Consider the following 13,440-nt stretch of genomic DNA (forward strand, 5'->3'; position numbering starts at 1 on the left):
TTCTCGCTTCATCAGCGCTACCACGAGAACAATATTAACTAGAGAAAAAAAAAAAAATGGAAATTCGCGCCAAAACTAACAACAATGAATAATCATATTTTTTATTTATTTTGATAACAAATACATATTTTAATATAAGTAGGTATATTTGTTATACTCCAAAATGATGAAAAATTTAAATCATTATTTTACTGAATCAGTTAAAAGTGGTGGAATAGTTGATAATAATAATACCAATGCATCACTCAATAGTAAGTTGTCATTAATTAATTAATATTATCATAAACAGGGTTAACAATTAGACAGCTGCTATCAACAACAACAATAATAATAATAATTAATACTTATAAATTTACAGATGATAAAAAAAAACGTAGCAGAGTTAAAATTAAAATATCACAAGGAAAAAATAAAGAACCAACTTGCAATATTATTGAGAGTAAACATGATCTTGTTGACAAGACACCAAGTCCATTTACAACAACAACAACAACAACATCATCATCATTATCAAAAGTATTGCCAGATGAAACACCTAAAAAATCAACTTTAATAAAAAATAAAATACACAATTTAAATAAGTTAACTAATATTATTGATAATGATGATGGTGATAATGATGATGATGAATGTGTAGAGATGAATATTATTAAAACAAAAAATACAAGAAAAAATAAAAATACATTACTTATGAAAAATAATAGTATTGATAAATATTGTAATAAAAATGAACCAGTGAAACATGAAGAATCAAATGCATTTAAACTTATGATGACAACTCGTAATAAACAGACATCATCAACTGAACAATCAAGTCAACAGAGTCAATCCACAGAAAATACAAAATCAATTGATTCCAAAACCAATAAAACAAAACAATTAAATAATAAAAAAGAAAATAAAAAAAATATCAAAAGAAAAATGGTTATTGAAGATGATATTGATGATGATAATGATGATGATGATGATGAATCATACAATGTATTTGATGTAAAATCTAAAAATCATGGTAAAATTTTAAAAAAAGCTAAGAAAAATGAAGAAGAAATTAAAAGTCCAATGAGCCAAGTACAAAGTCAAAAACCATTAATGGCTGGTAGTTTACACAATTATTTTAGGTAAGCAAAATATTCATTATTATTATTATGTTTTATTAATAAAAATAAAATTTTAATTATTAGCAAATTAACACCAGAGGAAAAAGAAAAAGAGAGACTTACAGCTCTGTCAACAGTTGTTGTAAAGGCTGAAATTCATGCAACACCTACTAGTGATATTATTTCACCATCAACAAAAATATTTGACAAATCAAAATCATCAATAAAATCAATTAAATCACTTAAATCAATCAAATCAAAAACAAGAAAAGTACTTGCAACAATTGATGATATTCAAGTATTGAGATCAGAAACACCAAGTCCACCTCCATCACCACCACCAGCACCAAAACCAGAGCCAGAACCAAAACCAGAACCACCAGCATCACTACATCCACTTGTTAAACAAAATAACAAAATTATTATTAATAAAAAAGAGGAACAACGACAGAAACCCAAATGGACACTTAGAATAAATCTTTCTTCAACAAATGATGGTAAATATTATCATTATTAATAACAAATAAAATAAATAAATTGAAAAAATGATGAAAAAGCGAATGTGGTAGTCTCCCATGGATAATTTGATGTCTATGGTTGATGGCAATGACCCCTCACACTTTGATCTCTGATATTTATTATTTATTTGTTTTTTTTTTTTTTTTATTTTATTTATTTGTTTATATGTTAATTAATTTTTATTATTCCAGATGTAGATGATAGTGTTATAGATGATGATGAAGATGAGCATTTTATTTTTACAAAATCAAAAAATAAATCAATTGGCAAAAGAAAAAAAAATGATAATATCAAATCAAGTGAAAATCAACATGTCGAATTGAAAGAAAAACCTACTGAATTAAATTTTGATAAAGAAACAATAAATGTTGTTGATGAGGATGATGATGATGATGGTGATAATGACAAAGGTAAAAAAGACAAAGAAAAAGAAACAAAATGTATCAATGAAAAATTAGCACCATTATTTTTAAAAAAAGCAAAACCTGATCCAGAAATAGCAGCAGCACGTAAACGTTTTTTAACATCTTGGTCTTCAGATAATAATTCAACTAAAAAATTACTTAAAAAATCAGAATCATTTAATAATAACAATAATAATAGTAGTAATGGTAATTTAACATTTTTACCATTTCCAAAAATATCACATATTGATCAACAAAATAACAACAATCTTGCTAATAATGATAATGATAATGATGTGAAAAATCCAGTAATTAAATTTAAATCATCACAATACATTCCTAATATTAATAATATCAATGTTGCCAATTTGAAATCACTGATTAATTTTGAAATTTCAAATAATAAATCCTCCAATTCATTGTCATCATCATCATCATCAAAAAATGATATTGAAGAAATTTTAAATGACATTGAATCAAGATGTGAAAATGCAAGAACTATATGGCAATATATTAATGAAAAAAATAATTCACAAACAACAACAGTAAAAAAACGTAAATCACAAGATAATAATAAATCAAAAAATACAAGTTCAATGTGGACACATAAATATCGTCCATCAAATGCATCACAAATTATTGGTAATGAAGAAGCAGGATTAAAATTGAAAAATTGGCTAAATCAATGGAAAAATCCAGTTCGTGTTAATCGTAAAAATGATGATGATGATGATGATGATTATAGTAGTGGTGATGACTTTTATTCATCTGATAATAGTCTCAGTAATAATAAATGCAATGGATTTAATAATACAAATCAAGTTGCAATATTATTGGGTCCTCATGGTTGTGGAAAAACAGCAAGTGTTTATGCTGTTGCTGAAGAACTTGGATATAAAATATTGGAAGTTAATGCATCAAGCAAAAGACAGGGTAAAAAAATACTCAAAGATTTTGAAGAAGCAACACAATCACATAGAATTAAAAAAAATGATTTCAATACATTGAGCCAAAGTTTGTTGTCAAATAAAGACGAAAAAATACCACAAAATTCACTTATTCTTGTTGAAGATGTTGATTTAATATTTGATGAAGATGAAGGCTTTTTATCAGCAATTAATCAATTGACACTAAATACCAAAAGACCAATTGTCATGACATGCACTGATACATGTTTTCATTTATCAAAAATAATTTCATCACAACAAATGAAAATATATATTAAACGTCCAACTGCCAAAAAATTATCACCATTTATTGAACTAATAGCACTTGCTGAAACTGGTCAACGTCTTGCAACAATTGACATTGATCGTTTTATTGCTGATTGTGATATAAGAAAATCAATTATTCAGCTACAATATTTACTTGCAACTGGTAGTATCAATGATCACTGTGTTTGTGGGGATTTTGATAAAACATTTTATCTAGACATGCGAAACTATATTTACAAACCAGCTATTAAAAATAAACATAGTACTAGTATGAATAAATTATCAAATAGTTTAGATGCCATATCATTTTTATCATCATTAGTTGATATAAATGATCCAATTTTAAATGATCATGATAATAATAAGTTGAAGCTTAAATTTGAGCCAAGTTTATCATTGCTAGAAAATAATAATTTATATTCAAATAATCATGTGCAAAGTTATGAAATTGCAAGTTGGATTAGAAATTATATTTTTTTAAAAAATTCAAAACAATCAAGTGTCGTCGTTGTTGAATCAGACACTTTAAACTCTAATAATAATAATAATAATAATAATAATAATATGTTAATTTTTAAGAAACAATTTATTAATGGAGTCAATTTGGCATTGTCAAAAGTAACGACATTTAATATTGATAATCAAGCAATTTATCTTGATTATTTACCAACAATAAGAACAATTTGTCGAACAGAAGATATCAAATTAAAAAATAATGCCAAACGTGGCAAAAGATTTTTTCATTATTTATCAAATTTGAGATTACCAGCAGCATCAATGAAACCAAATATTTTATCAGCAGCTTCAAAAATTATGTTTGACATAAATAATAATGATAAATCACAAGACACTAGCTCAAATGAATAATGTGTTTTTGTTTTTCTTTTTTTAATTTTTTTTTTGTTGTTATTTTATAAATTTGAAAATAAAAATAATCAATGTATTTAATCAATTTGCAGTGGCTTTTTTATTTTTTTTTATATTTGTATATTAATGAAAAAAATAATAAATAATTATGTTGAGGGATAATAATAATTGTAATAAAGAAAAAACTAATATTTATTCAGTAGCAAGTTGTATTGTTTATTTGATGTAGGTATATAATATTGATGAAAAAAAAAAAGACTGTAAAATTATCAAGCATCATTACAAGAAGCATTATTTGAATATGATTATACAAATTAATCATAGAAAAAATACATATTTAATTATTTAAATTTTAATATGATGCAATTTACGATTGAGTTCTTCAAACTTGAGAATTTTACGAATGAAAAAGTCACCGTATCTGTGAGCAACCTTGGTATCGGCAATATGGATCATGTCATGATCAATATAAAAGTCCAACTGAAATTAAAATTAAAATTGAAATTAAAATGAAAATTAAATAATTAAATTATTTATTCAAATCTTAAATTACCTCTGATCCAGATTGGAACTTTCCATCAAGTCCAGATGCTCCTTTTGTCCATACAATATTTTTCATTTTATGCTTGAAACAAAGTAAATGTATTGACAAACTTGCAACTTCTTTATCAAGATCCCAATTTTCATCTGGTCTACTTGATGAACTGCTGCACATGAATGTTGCCAATTTACTTAATGGCAATGTTGTATAAAGTTTTAAATATGAACGTATTGTTGGTAGCATTTTTTGTTGTACAACTTCATCCATAAATACTTGAGTTTGATGTTTAATAGCATCTCTTGTTGTATCTTCTTTTTTACCATCCAAACTTGGTGGTACAGATGATAAAAATTTTGGACATGCAAATAAAAAGCATGATTCAAATTCAGCCAAATCACCATACTGCATTTTATACATTTTTTCATGATAATTTTTATCACTCAATGCTTGTTGTAAACCATCATCAATACATTGTGGATGTAATACAAGACATATTGCCAATAAATGATACATTTGTTCTGTTTGTTTATTTATTTGATCATTTTGATAGCTACGTGCTGTAAATAATTGTTTAGTACGTTGTACATATAATAAACAACCAGAAAATGTTCTAATTGCATCTGAATAACGACGCATCATCATATATGCAAAACCAACATAATAGGCTGTTGATATTTGACAACCTGGTACATGTGAATATGCACTTTTTTTATATATTTCAACATTTTCAAGTACTTTTATTGCTTGATAATAATCACCAAGTAATGAATGAAGACGTAATAAACCAATTAATGCAAAATAACCAAGCATTTTATACAATGAATGTTTACCAAATGGTCCAGCAACTGAATCTGGATCACCACCACTGGCATATACCTCCAATTGACTTTTTATTTTTGATTTATCAACAAGATAATGCAATACATTTAATACACATAATACATCCCATATTTTATTATGTGCAGTTAAATTTTCAATGTCTTCACTTGATTTATTTGCCAAATTGGCACGACATTGAGAAAATGATTGAAATTGATATACAAATTCATCAATCAACTCCCATAGCCATTGATCTGGCAACTCAAGTGTTACTGGCTCATCTGGATTTAGAATATAATTAAATAAATCACAATAATTATAAAATGATCCAAAACGTTGTTCCAATGATGGACCTTGTGATTTTGAATAAATATGACGATAATATAATTCCTTGTATAAAATCAAAAATACTGGATCATTATCAACAATATGAGCAATATCAGCCTCATCTGGCCATGATGTTTTTTCAAATAATTGCTCAGATATTTTTGGAAATGTATTTTCATATAAATTTTGTATGTCAAATATTAAACCTTCATTGATACAATTTCTAAAATAAATTAGAAATTTTCTTACAGTTTCTGGTACATGACGATATCTGTCATATTGTTCAACATGAGAATCACCGGGACCATAATCATCATAAGTTTCATACTGTAAAAATTTAAAAATGCAAAAAAGAAATCGAAATTATTATCAAACAAACCAACAATCAATCAATCAATCATATTTATTATTATTTACCTGATCATTGTAATCGTCATACATCTTTATTAATTTTTCGTCTTTTTTTTTTTTTCTCAATTAACTTTAATAATTGTTAATGGATAAAAAAGACACACACACAAGGTGTAGTATAACCTCAACTTTAAAAAAGATGATTTTTTTTTTATAATTTTTAAGGCAACTTTTCAACGCCACGTATAAATAATGGCGGAATATAATAGCGTCCTTTTTAATAAATAATAGAGGGCGTTCACTATACTTTTTTTTTATTATTTTTATCAAAGGGAAATTTATATTTCGACTGATTTCGATTTTCGAGAGAAAAAAATAACGAAATCGATTCGAATAAAAAATAAAAATCATATGACTTGGGTCAGGGCGTAACACGAAATTAGAGGATACATGTGTGTGTGTGTATACAATACTCATTTTGTGTGCTCCAAAAAATTATATTTTCATCTTTTATTTATAACAAATAATAATAAATAAATAAATTAGTTGTTAAAATGGCGTGTTGTGGACCAAAACTTTCTCTCTTTGGTATTATAATATCTTCATGGGGCATTGTTCAATTGGTGAGTGTTATCAAAGTATTTATTTGACACCATGCAAATATCCAATGTCAAAATTAAGGCACTCTCTTTATTTAATTATTATTTATATTTTTTTTAGGGCCTTATGGGATTTTTCTTTTACATAAATAGTGTTGCACTATTTGAAGATTTGGCCATGGATGAAAATGAACCCATTGGCAAACCATCAGAATTTTATCACAAGGTTGATTCATCTTATCAAAGTAATGCATACAACTGTTGGATTGCAGCATGTCTTTACATTTTAACATTGGTTCTATCAACTCAACAATTTTTTGCAAATTCAAGATCTTCATTGAATGTTTAAAGACATCAAAAAAAAATAATCATAATAACATGAATATATATTTATATAAATAGTTGTGAATTTAAAATAAAATCATTGTTTAAAGTTGAAATTAAATATTAAAAAAAAAAAATAATTAAAACTTTGTAGATTGATTTCTTTAATTAAAAAAACAATAATTATATATATATAGGTATACTAAAATAATGATTATGATGATGAAAAACATTATCAAAAACATTCCACAAGTTATAAAAATAAATAGTTGTTAAAATAATAAAAAACTAATATTCTATTATGAAATAACAATAATTATATTGTATAGAAATATAGAATGTAGTTGTGTATTATTGTATAAAAATTATTATAATATTGAATAAAATTTAATAAAATATATGTACCTATATTGGTGTATTTCTTGTTTAAATTTTCGTGCCATTGTAATTTGTTGTTGTAAATTTTAAATAAAAAAAATCAATGTGGCTAACTGTCTATTCGTACAAAAAAATTAACAGAAATAAAATTTTAATACCAGCTATTCTACAAATAAATAAAAAATATATGGATAAATGATATGAGAAAAAAATATAAATATACCAATTTTTTTTTTTTTTTTTCAATAAAAGCATTTATTTTTGCATAATAATTATGTAGCCACATAGAAAGAAAAAAAAAAAAAATTATTTTTATTTTTATTATACCAGAATAATTAATTGTTGCGAATAATTTTTTTGGCATAAATAACGCACTGCTACTATTGATGAGCAAAAATAAAAATATAAAAATTATTTTTAATTTTTTTTTTACCGTTAAAATTAATAATATATTATATATAAACCTTTTTTTCTGATGTTTATACATATAGGTAAAATTTTCATCTCAATCAACCTCGTATACAAAATTATTGGTCAGTTATCATCAATAGCTTTAATTTAATTTATAATTATATTAAAATTTCAATTTCTATATGAAAATATATATAAATCTTTCTCTCTGATTATTAGATAATGGTAAAATTTTCAATGAATCTAGTAAAATATGTGATTTTCATTTTCTTGTTTTTCTTTTTCAACATAATCAACAGTTAAATATTCATATTCAACTTGTGTGTTAGACATATCACGTTCAAGTGTAACCCATATAATCAATTGCCTTTTACGATTTCTTGATATTTCTGCTGCTTTTTCAATTAGCTTATGAGTTATACCTGTGTTTCCAATGCTATAACGAATCATTTCTGGTGAATTTTCAAGAACTTTAATGGCTGATTCATCAGAAATTTCATTGCTGCATGGTAACTTTAAATGTGTCTTATTTTTAAGCAATTTAATTGAAGAGTCAGTGGTGCTATTAAAGCCGCAAAAATCAAGAAATTTTAAATTATTCATCTTTGTACATGCAACGATACCAGCATCAGTTAGCCATGAACATGCTACATGTAGTCTGTGCAATTGTTTCATAGTATTAGCAATCATATATACACCATCATCAGTAATTAGCCAATCACTAATATCTAATACCTCGATATTTTCAAAAGGCATCATGTCATCAATTTTATTTCCAATCAAACCACTGTCGTCACAAATGGTTCTTATTGTTTTAGAATTGTGCACATAGTCATATAAAGTTTCGTGACAATCTAGGCCAGTCATTACAAATTGTCTTAAAACCTTTAGTTGAGAAATCACCTGCAAAATAAATAATTCAGGTAACAAATTGATGTATATTGCAATAGATAAGATATATGTATAAAATTTAAGTTATATAGTTACATTAGTCATTTCTTCTGTAAAATGAGCAATCTCAATCATGGCTATAGCCCAATTTGACAAATTGAGATCAGTCAATGTATCAGCAACGTTTAACAATGATTTAATTATAGCTTGAGGTACAAATAAACATGCACCCGTTAAACAACCATGAAATATAATTTTTAATACTTTTAGTTTAGAAAGATTTGTAAATGCATTAGTTAATATAACATGATCATAAACTCTGATTCTTATTTGAAGTTTTTCGAGATTTGGACAATATTCATTAATAACTGGCACTATGTTACAATGATCATAGACTGACAAGTCTAATTCTCGTAAATAACGACCACATTTATAAAGCAATGATTGTAAAAAATTAAATTGTCCATCGATTGTTGGATAATTTCCCTTTAAAAAATGTGGATACTCATCATATTCCCAATGAGTGAATTCAAGTTTTTTGACATTAAACCAAGAATAATCATCAAGGACTCTTTTCCATTTTTTGCATACTAAAATGAAAAAAACAATAAATTAATTGTCATTATACTGTAAATAATGATTTTTTAAACTAAATAATTTATTTTACCCAATGCAATTTTTGGTCTCTCCCATGCTGGCACATACATGAATATTTCAGCCAGGCAATCATTATTAACATGCTCAATTATCATTCCATCTTTAGCGTATAAATCATCATCATGGTGACAGCATACTGTCTAAATAAAAAGAATAATCAATATTTAATAATTTACAAGCATGGGATGCAAACGATACTGTACTTTTTTTTGAACCAACCTTGTTATTTTTTTTGCTCGAGGAACATGTTGTAATTTGACTGGTAGCTTTTTTTTTTTTTACCATGTTTTTTGTCGTTCCTGATTCATCTAATCGTTTGAGCTGATTCATATTTCATATTTGATAAAAATTTGATAAAATTGATCATATGTATTTGTTGATATTTTTTTTTTGATAAACGACTAAACGTGTAAAATTTGATTAACATAAATTTCCCTATATATCAGGCCGGCGTCATAAATGTCTCTAGCCTTTTTTTTTTTTTTTTTTTTTAATTTTTTTATTAATTTTCTCCGGGAGGTGGTGAGAGAAAAAGGAAAACGTGGTGGCGTGTGGTGCAACCGGTCATTATCATCAATCGAATAATACATATATTACAAGGTAAATATACTTTGACATACATATTAATTTTATAATATTAATAATAATAATAATATGTACAACAATATTGTCAAAATATTTTTATTTATAATAATATTCTGAATTTTTTAAATTTACTCCAATTGTTGTATTATAAATTGAAATAATAATTTATTTGATTTCAAACAGGTGGTGATTGTTTTTGTTGATGAATGGAACAATAACAATATTTGAAAAAAATGGCAACTGAATTGGTTGAATTGATCCTGGAAAAGGTTGACAAGTTTGGTAAAATAAATTCATTAAATTTGGCAAATGAAATTAAAGAAGATCATCAAAAAATAATTGGAGCAATAAAAAGTCTTCAAACACTTGATGATGTTATTTATGTTGAACAAATTAGTGAAAAAAAATGGGAACCAACTGCTGAGGGTCAACATGTCATTGAGCATGGAAGTCATGAGGCAGCAGTATACAATGCAATACCAAATGATAAAACTGGTATATCTCAAGCTGATATTATGAAATCTGTAGCATATGCTAAAGTTGGTTTTTCAAAGGCTCTTGCTGCTGGTTGGATTAAAATTGATAAAACCAGTGGTCAGCCAATTGTCACTAAAAATAAAGCATCAATTGAAGATACAACACAAGCTGATTTAAATAATATCAATCAACTTGATGATAAAATCAAGGCTAATTATAAAAAACGAAAACTTGTTCAAGAAATGTAAGTAAAATTTGGAGCTTGTATTTATTAATAAATAATTTGTTTGATCTATAAAATTATCATTTATTTTCACAGAGTCATCAAAAGTTTTGACATCAAAAAAGGAAATAATTTTACATTAAAAATTGAAAAACAAGAAGCTGATTTAACATCTGATTTAATGATAAATGACGCTTGGAAAGATAAAAAATTTAAAGCATATAATTTTAATGCACTTGGTGCTGCACTTGATGTTGGACATTTGCATCCTTTGCTAAAAGTACGCTCGGAATTTCGTAAAATATTTCTTGAAATGGGATTCACTGAGATGCCAACAAATAATTTTGTTGAAAGTTCATTTTGGAATTTTGATGCTCTCTTTCAACCACAACAACATCCAGCAAGAGATGCACATGACACATTTTTCATATCTGATCCAAAGATAACTAAAAAGCTACCACAAGATTATTTGGAAAAAGTTAAACAAGTACATAGCAAAGGTGGCTATGGCTCACAAGGATATTGTTATGATTGGAAAATTCAAGAGGCACAAAAAAATTTGTTAAGAACTCATACAACAGCTGTCAGTGCACGTATGCTTTATAATTTAATGCAACAAGGTCAATTTAAACCAGTCAAATATTTTAGTATTGACAGAGTATTTAGAAATGAAACACTTGATGCAACTCATCTTGCTGAATTTCAACAAGTTGAGGGTGTTATTGCTGATTATAATTTAACACTTGGTGATTTAATTGGTACACTTTATCAATTTTTTAAAAAACTTGGTATTGATAAATTGGAATTTAAACCAGCATATAATCCTTACACTGAACCAAGTATGGAAATATTTTGTTATCATGAAGGACTTGAAAAATGGATTGAAATTGGTAACAGTGGGGTATTTAGACCAGAAATGTTATTACCAATGGGATTACCACCAAATGTCAATGTCATTGCTTGGGGTTTATCACTTGAAAGGTAATTAATTAATATTTATTTATTATTTATTAATTAATGATATATTAATTATTTATTTATTTCATTTCAGACCAACAATGATCAAATATAAATTGAATAATATCCGTGATTTGGTCGGCCCAAAGGTAGATCTACAAATGGTCTATAATAATCCAATATGTCGTTTGGAAAAGTAATTATTTTTATTTATTTTTCAACAATAAAAAAATAAAATTAACATTTGTTTTTCAATCTATCGCTATTCACTGTTTAAACTTTTTTCTTTCAATGATTATATAATATTAATTGGTAATCTACGTATATCTTGTTCATCTTGTACAATTATTGTTGAAAAAATACATTTGATGAAAAATAAAAAATCGTAAGAAAATAAATACATGTGTTTGATGATATAATAAATTAAATAAATTAAATAAATTCAAGAGGTGAATGGCGATAGAAATTGTTGTTAATTATTGATATTAATTTTTTAAATTTTTTTCTCAACAGAATGGAAAACTCGACTCAAATAAATAAATTAATCAATAATAATAACAGCAACAACAATAGAGGTTTACCAATAACATTTAAATGTCGAGGTAAAATAAATAAAGAGCAACTTGTGATATTTTGTGATCCAAAATATCCAATCAAGTGGCTTGGATCATTGCTTGAAAAAGCTAAAAAATTATTTACATTATCAATGTCAATTCATTTACATTCTACAGTTAAAAATGTATCAAATGAACTTGTTAATTACTATGCTCATAATAACGATGATGATGATGATGATGATGATCCAGTTGTAAAAATACATTTTATTTGGAAAAATAATATTGGTATTGATCCAGTAATGAATTTAAATAGTTTTGATTGTATTTTTGGAGCAGTTAATATTGCAAGATACTTTAATCGTCTTATTGAATCAGTTGATCCATTAGTACTTGTGTATGAATCAATGGGCACAATTTATTCATGTGAAATTAATAAAATCATTGATAAAATTCATTCATATTTACACAGTGGTAAAACAATCAAGGAAATATCTTGTTTGTTTGGTAAAAAAACAAATGTACCATTGCTTGATAGACCATCAATTATTGATATTATTCTTGAATCATCATGATAATAATGTATATTATAATAAAACAATTGACTTGAAAAAAAAAAAAATAATTATTTTTAAGACTATTTTATGTTCTTATCTAATTAGCCTGGGGTTGATGGTATATGAATTATTTATTTCTTTTGGAGTTTTTTTGGAGAATATTGGAGTGAAGTTAATTTTCTTTGGGAGTTAATAGTTTGATTAATATCAGTTAATTAAAATTTAGGAGTGCAGGCAGCCTGAACTTTGTTATTTTTTAACTTATTAAAGTTTTTTTTTTTTTATATATTTATGTCATTTTATTTATGCCAATTATAGTACAGAAGAACAGTTATTGATTGCTTGTCCATTACCACAACAAATATCAATTATGCCAAGTTCAACAAGTCTATCATATGGTAATAGTATTGAAAATTTAAAAAGTCCAACATCAACACAACCAGAAGAACAATCATCTCATAATAACAACAATTATTTTGTTGATATTGTCAATTAGCTATTTAATTATCAAGATTTTTTGTAAATATATATTATTATTATTTATGGTATAGGGTAAACACAATCTAAAATCATCAAATAGTATGAGCACATGTATTTGGTGTTTGTTTAAAAAAAATACAAAATGATCTTAAACGTGCTGGGAATAGGAGAATTAATAATAAAAATCCAAAACGTACACTAAGTTTTA

The 13,440-nt window shown here is 25.7% G+C and overlaps 5 protein-coding genes across 6 annotated transcripts; 3 read left to right on the forward strand and 2 right to left on the reverse strand.

Moving 5' to 3' along the window:
* Window positions 1-57: 57 nt before the first annotated feature.
* Window positions 58-4,198, forward strand: LOC122851141 (putative uncharacterized protein DDB_G0282133). Its single transcript, XM_044150192.1, has 4 exons — window positions 58-251; window positions 359-1,118; window positions 1,182-1,594; window positions 1,808-4,198. Exons 1-4 carry the CDS (start codon window positions 164-166, stop codon window positions 4,099-4,101), a joined length of 3,555 nt encoding a protein of 1,184 aa, XP_044006127.1. The 5' UTR covers window positions 58-163; the 3' UTR covers window positions 4,102-4,198.
* A 92-nt stretch (window positions 4,199-4,290) lies between these two features.
* Window positions 4,291-6,380, reverse strand: LOC122853465 (eukaryotic translation initiation factor 3 subunit L). The gene is made up of 3 exons (XM_044153955.1): window positions 6,206-6,380; window positions 4,655-6,115; window positions 4,291-4,581 (listed from the first exon to the last, which is right to left on the reverse strand). The coding sequence occupies exons 1-3, from the start codon at window positions 6,227-6,229 to the stop codon at window positions 4,447-4,449; spliced, it is 1,620 nt and encodes a 539-aa protein (XP_044009890.1). The 5' UTR covers window positions 6,230-6,380; the 3' UTR covers window positions 4,291-4,446.
* Window positions 6,381-6,485: 105 nt separating this feature from the next.
* Window positions 6,486-7,472, forward strand: LOC122853466 (ribonuclease kappa-B). The gene is made up of 2 exons (XM_044153956.1): window positions 6,486-6,762; window positions 6,860-7,472. The coding sequence occupies exons 1-2, from the start codon at window positions 6,694-6,696 to the stop codon at window positions 7,085-7,087; spliced, it is 297 nt and encodes a 98-aa protein (XP_044009891.1). The 5' UTR covers window positions 6,486-6,693; the 3' UTR covers window positions 7,088-7,472.
* Window positions 7,473-7,666: 194 nt separating this feature from the next.
* Window positions 7,667-9,806, reverse strand: LOC122853467 (F-box/LRR-repeat protein 12-like). Of its 2 annotated transcripts, none has more exons than XM_044153957.1 (4): window positions 9,619-9,806; window positions 9,410-9,539; window positions 8,839-9,332; window positions 7,667-8,754 (listed from the first exon to the last, which is right to left on the reverse strand). In XM_044153957.1, exons 1-4 carry the CDS (start codon window positions 9,727-9,729, stop codon window positions 8,095-8,097), a joined length of 1,395 nt encoding a protein of 464 aa, XP_044009892.1. In that variant the 5' UTR covers window positions 9,730-9,806; the 3' UTR covers window positions 7,667-8,094. The 2 variants fall into 2 exon arrangements, with proteins under 2 accessions (XP_044009892.1, XP_044009893.1); XM_044153958.1 differs by having other exon boundaries at window positions 7,824-8,754; window positions 9,603-9,688.
* Window positions 9,807-9,869: 63 nt separating this feature from the next.
* Window positions 9,870-12,992, forward strand: LOC122853468 (phenylalanine--tRNA ligase alpha subunit). Its single transcript, XM_044153959.1, has 5 exons — window positions 9,870-9,999; window positions 10,168-10,705; window positions 10,781-11,665; window positions 11,736-11,837; window positions 12,155-12,992. The coding sequence occupies exons 2-5, from the start codon at window positions 10,218-10,220 to the stop codon at window positions 12,768-12,770; spliced, it is 2,091 nt and encodes a 696-aa protein (XP_044009894.1). The 5' UTR covers window positions 9,870-9,999; window positions 10,168-10,217; the 3' UTR covers window positions 12,771-12,992.
* The last annotated feature ends 448 nt before the right edge of the window (window positions 12,993-13,440 follow it).

Source organism: Aphidius gifuensis, linkage group LG3, assembly GCF_014905175.1.
Source record: "Aphidius gifuensis isolate YNYX2018 linkage group LG3, ASM1490517v1, whole genome shotgun sequence".
Lineage (NCBI taxonomy): Eukaryota > Metazoa > Arthropoda > Insecta > Hymenoptera > Braconidae > Aphidius > Aphidius gifuensis.

Coding starts and splice junctions, on each gene's coding strand:
- LOC122853466 (XM_044153956.1), top strand. CDS start 6,694: ATGGCGTGTTGTGGACCAAAACTTTCTCTCTTTGGTATTATAATATCT. Junction 6,763..6,859: donor CATGGGGCATTGTTCAATTG/GTGAGTGTTATC, acceptor TATTTTTTTTAG/GGCCTTATGGGATTTTTCTT.
- LOC122853465 (XM_044153955.1), bottom strand. CDS start 6,229: ATGTATGACGATTACAATGATCAG. Junction 6,116..6,205: donor ATGACGATTACAATGATCAG/GTAAATAATAAT, acceptor AAATTTTTACAG/TATGAAACTTATGATGATTA. Junction 4,582..4,654: donor AGTTCCAATCTGGATCAGAG/GTAATTTAAGAT, acceptor TTTTAATTTCAG/TTGGACTTTTATATTGATCA.
- LOC122853468 (XM_044153959.1), top strand. CDS start 10,218: ATGGCAACTGAATTGGTTGAATTGATCCTGGAAAAGGTTGACAAGTTT. Junction 10,706..10,780: donor CGAAAACTTGTTCAAGAAAT/GTAAGTAAAATT, acceptor TTATTTTCACAG/AGTCATCAAAAGTTTTGACA. Junction 11,838..12,154: donor CCAATATGTCGTTTGGAAAA/GTAATTATTTTT, acceptor TTTTCTCAACAG/AATGGAAAACTCGACTCAAA.
- LOC122851141 (XM_044150192.1), top strand. CDS start 164: ATGATGAAAAATTTAAATCATTATTTTACTGAATCAGTTAAAAGTGGT. Junction 1,119..1,181: donor AGTTTACACAATTATTTTAG/GTAAGCAAAATA, acceptor TTTAATTATTAG/CAAATTAACACCAGAGGAAA. Junction 1,595..1,807: donor TCTTTCTTCAACAAATGATG/GTAAATATTATC, acceptor TTATTATTCCAG/ATGTAGATGATAGTGTTATA.
- LOC122853467 (XM_044153957.1), bottom strand. CDS start 9,729: ATGAATCAGCTCAAACGATTAGATGAATCAGGAACGACAAAAAACATG. Junction 9,540..9,618: donor CGAGCAAAAAAAATAACAAG/GTTGGTTCAAAA, acceptor CTTTTTATTTAG/ACAGTATGCTGTCACCATGA. Junction 8,755..8,838: donor TTACAGAAGAAATGACTAAT/GTAACTATATAA, acceptor TTTATTTTGCAG/GTGATTTCTCAACTAAAGGT.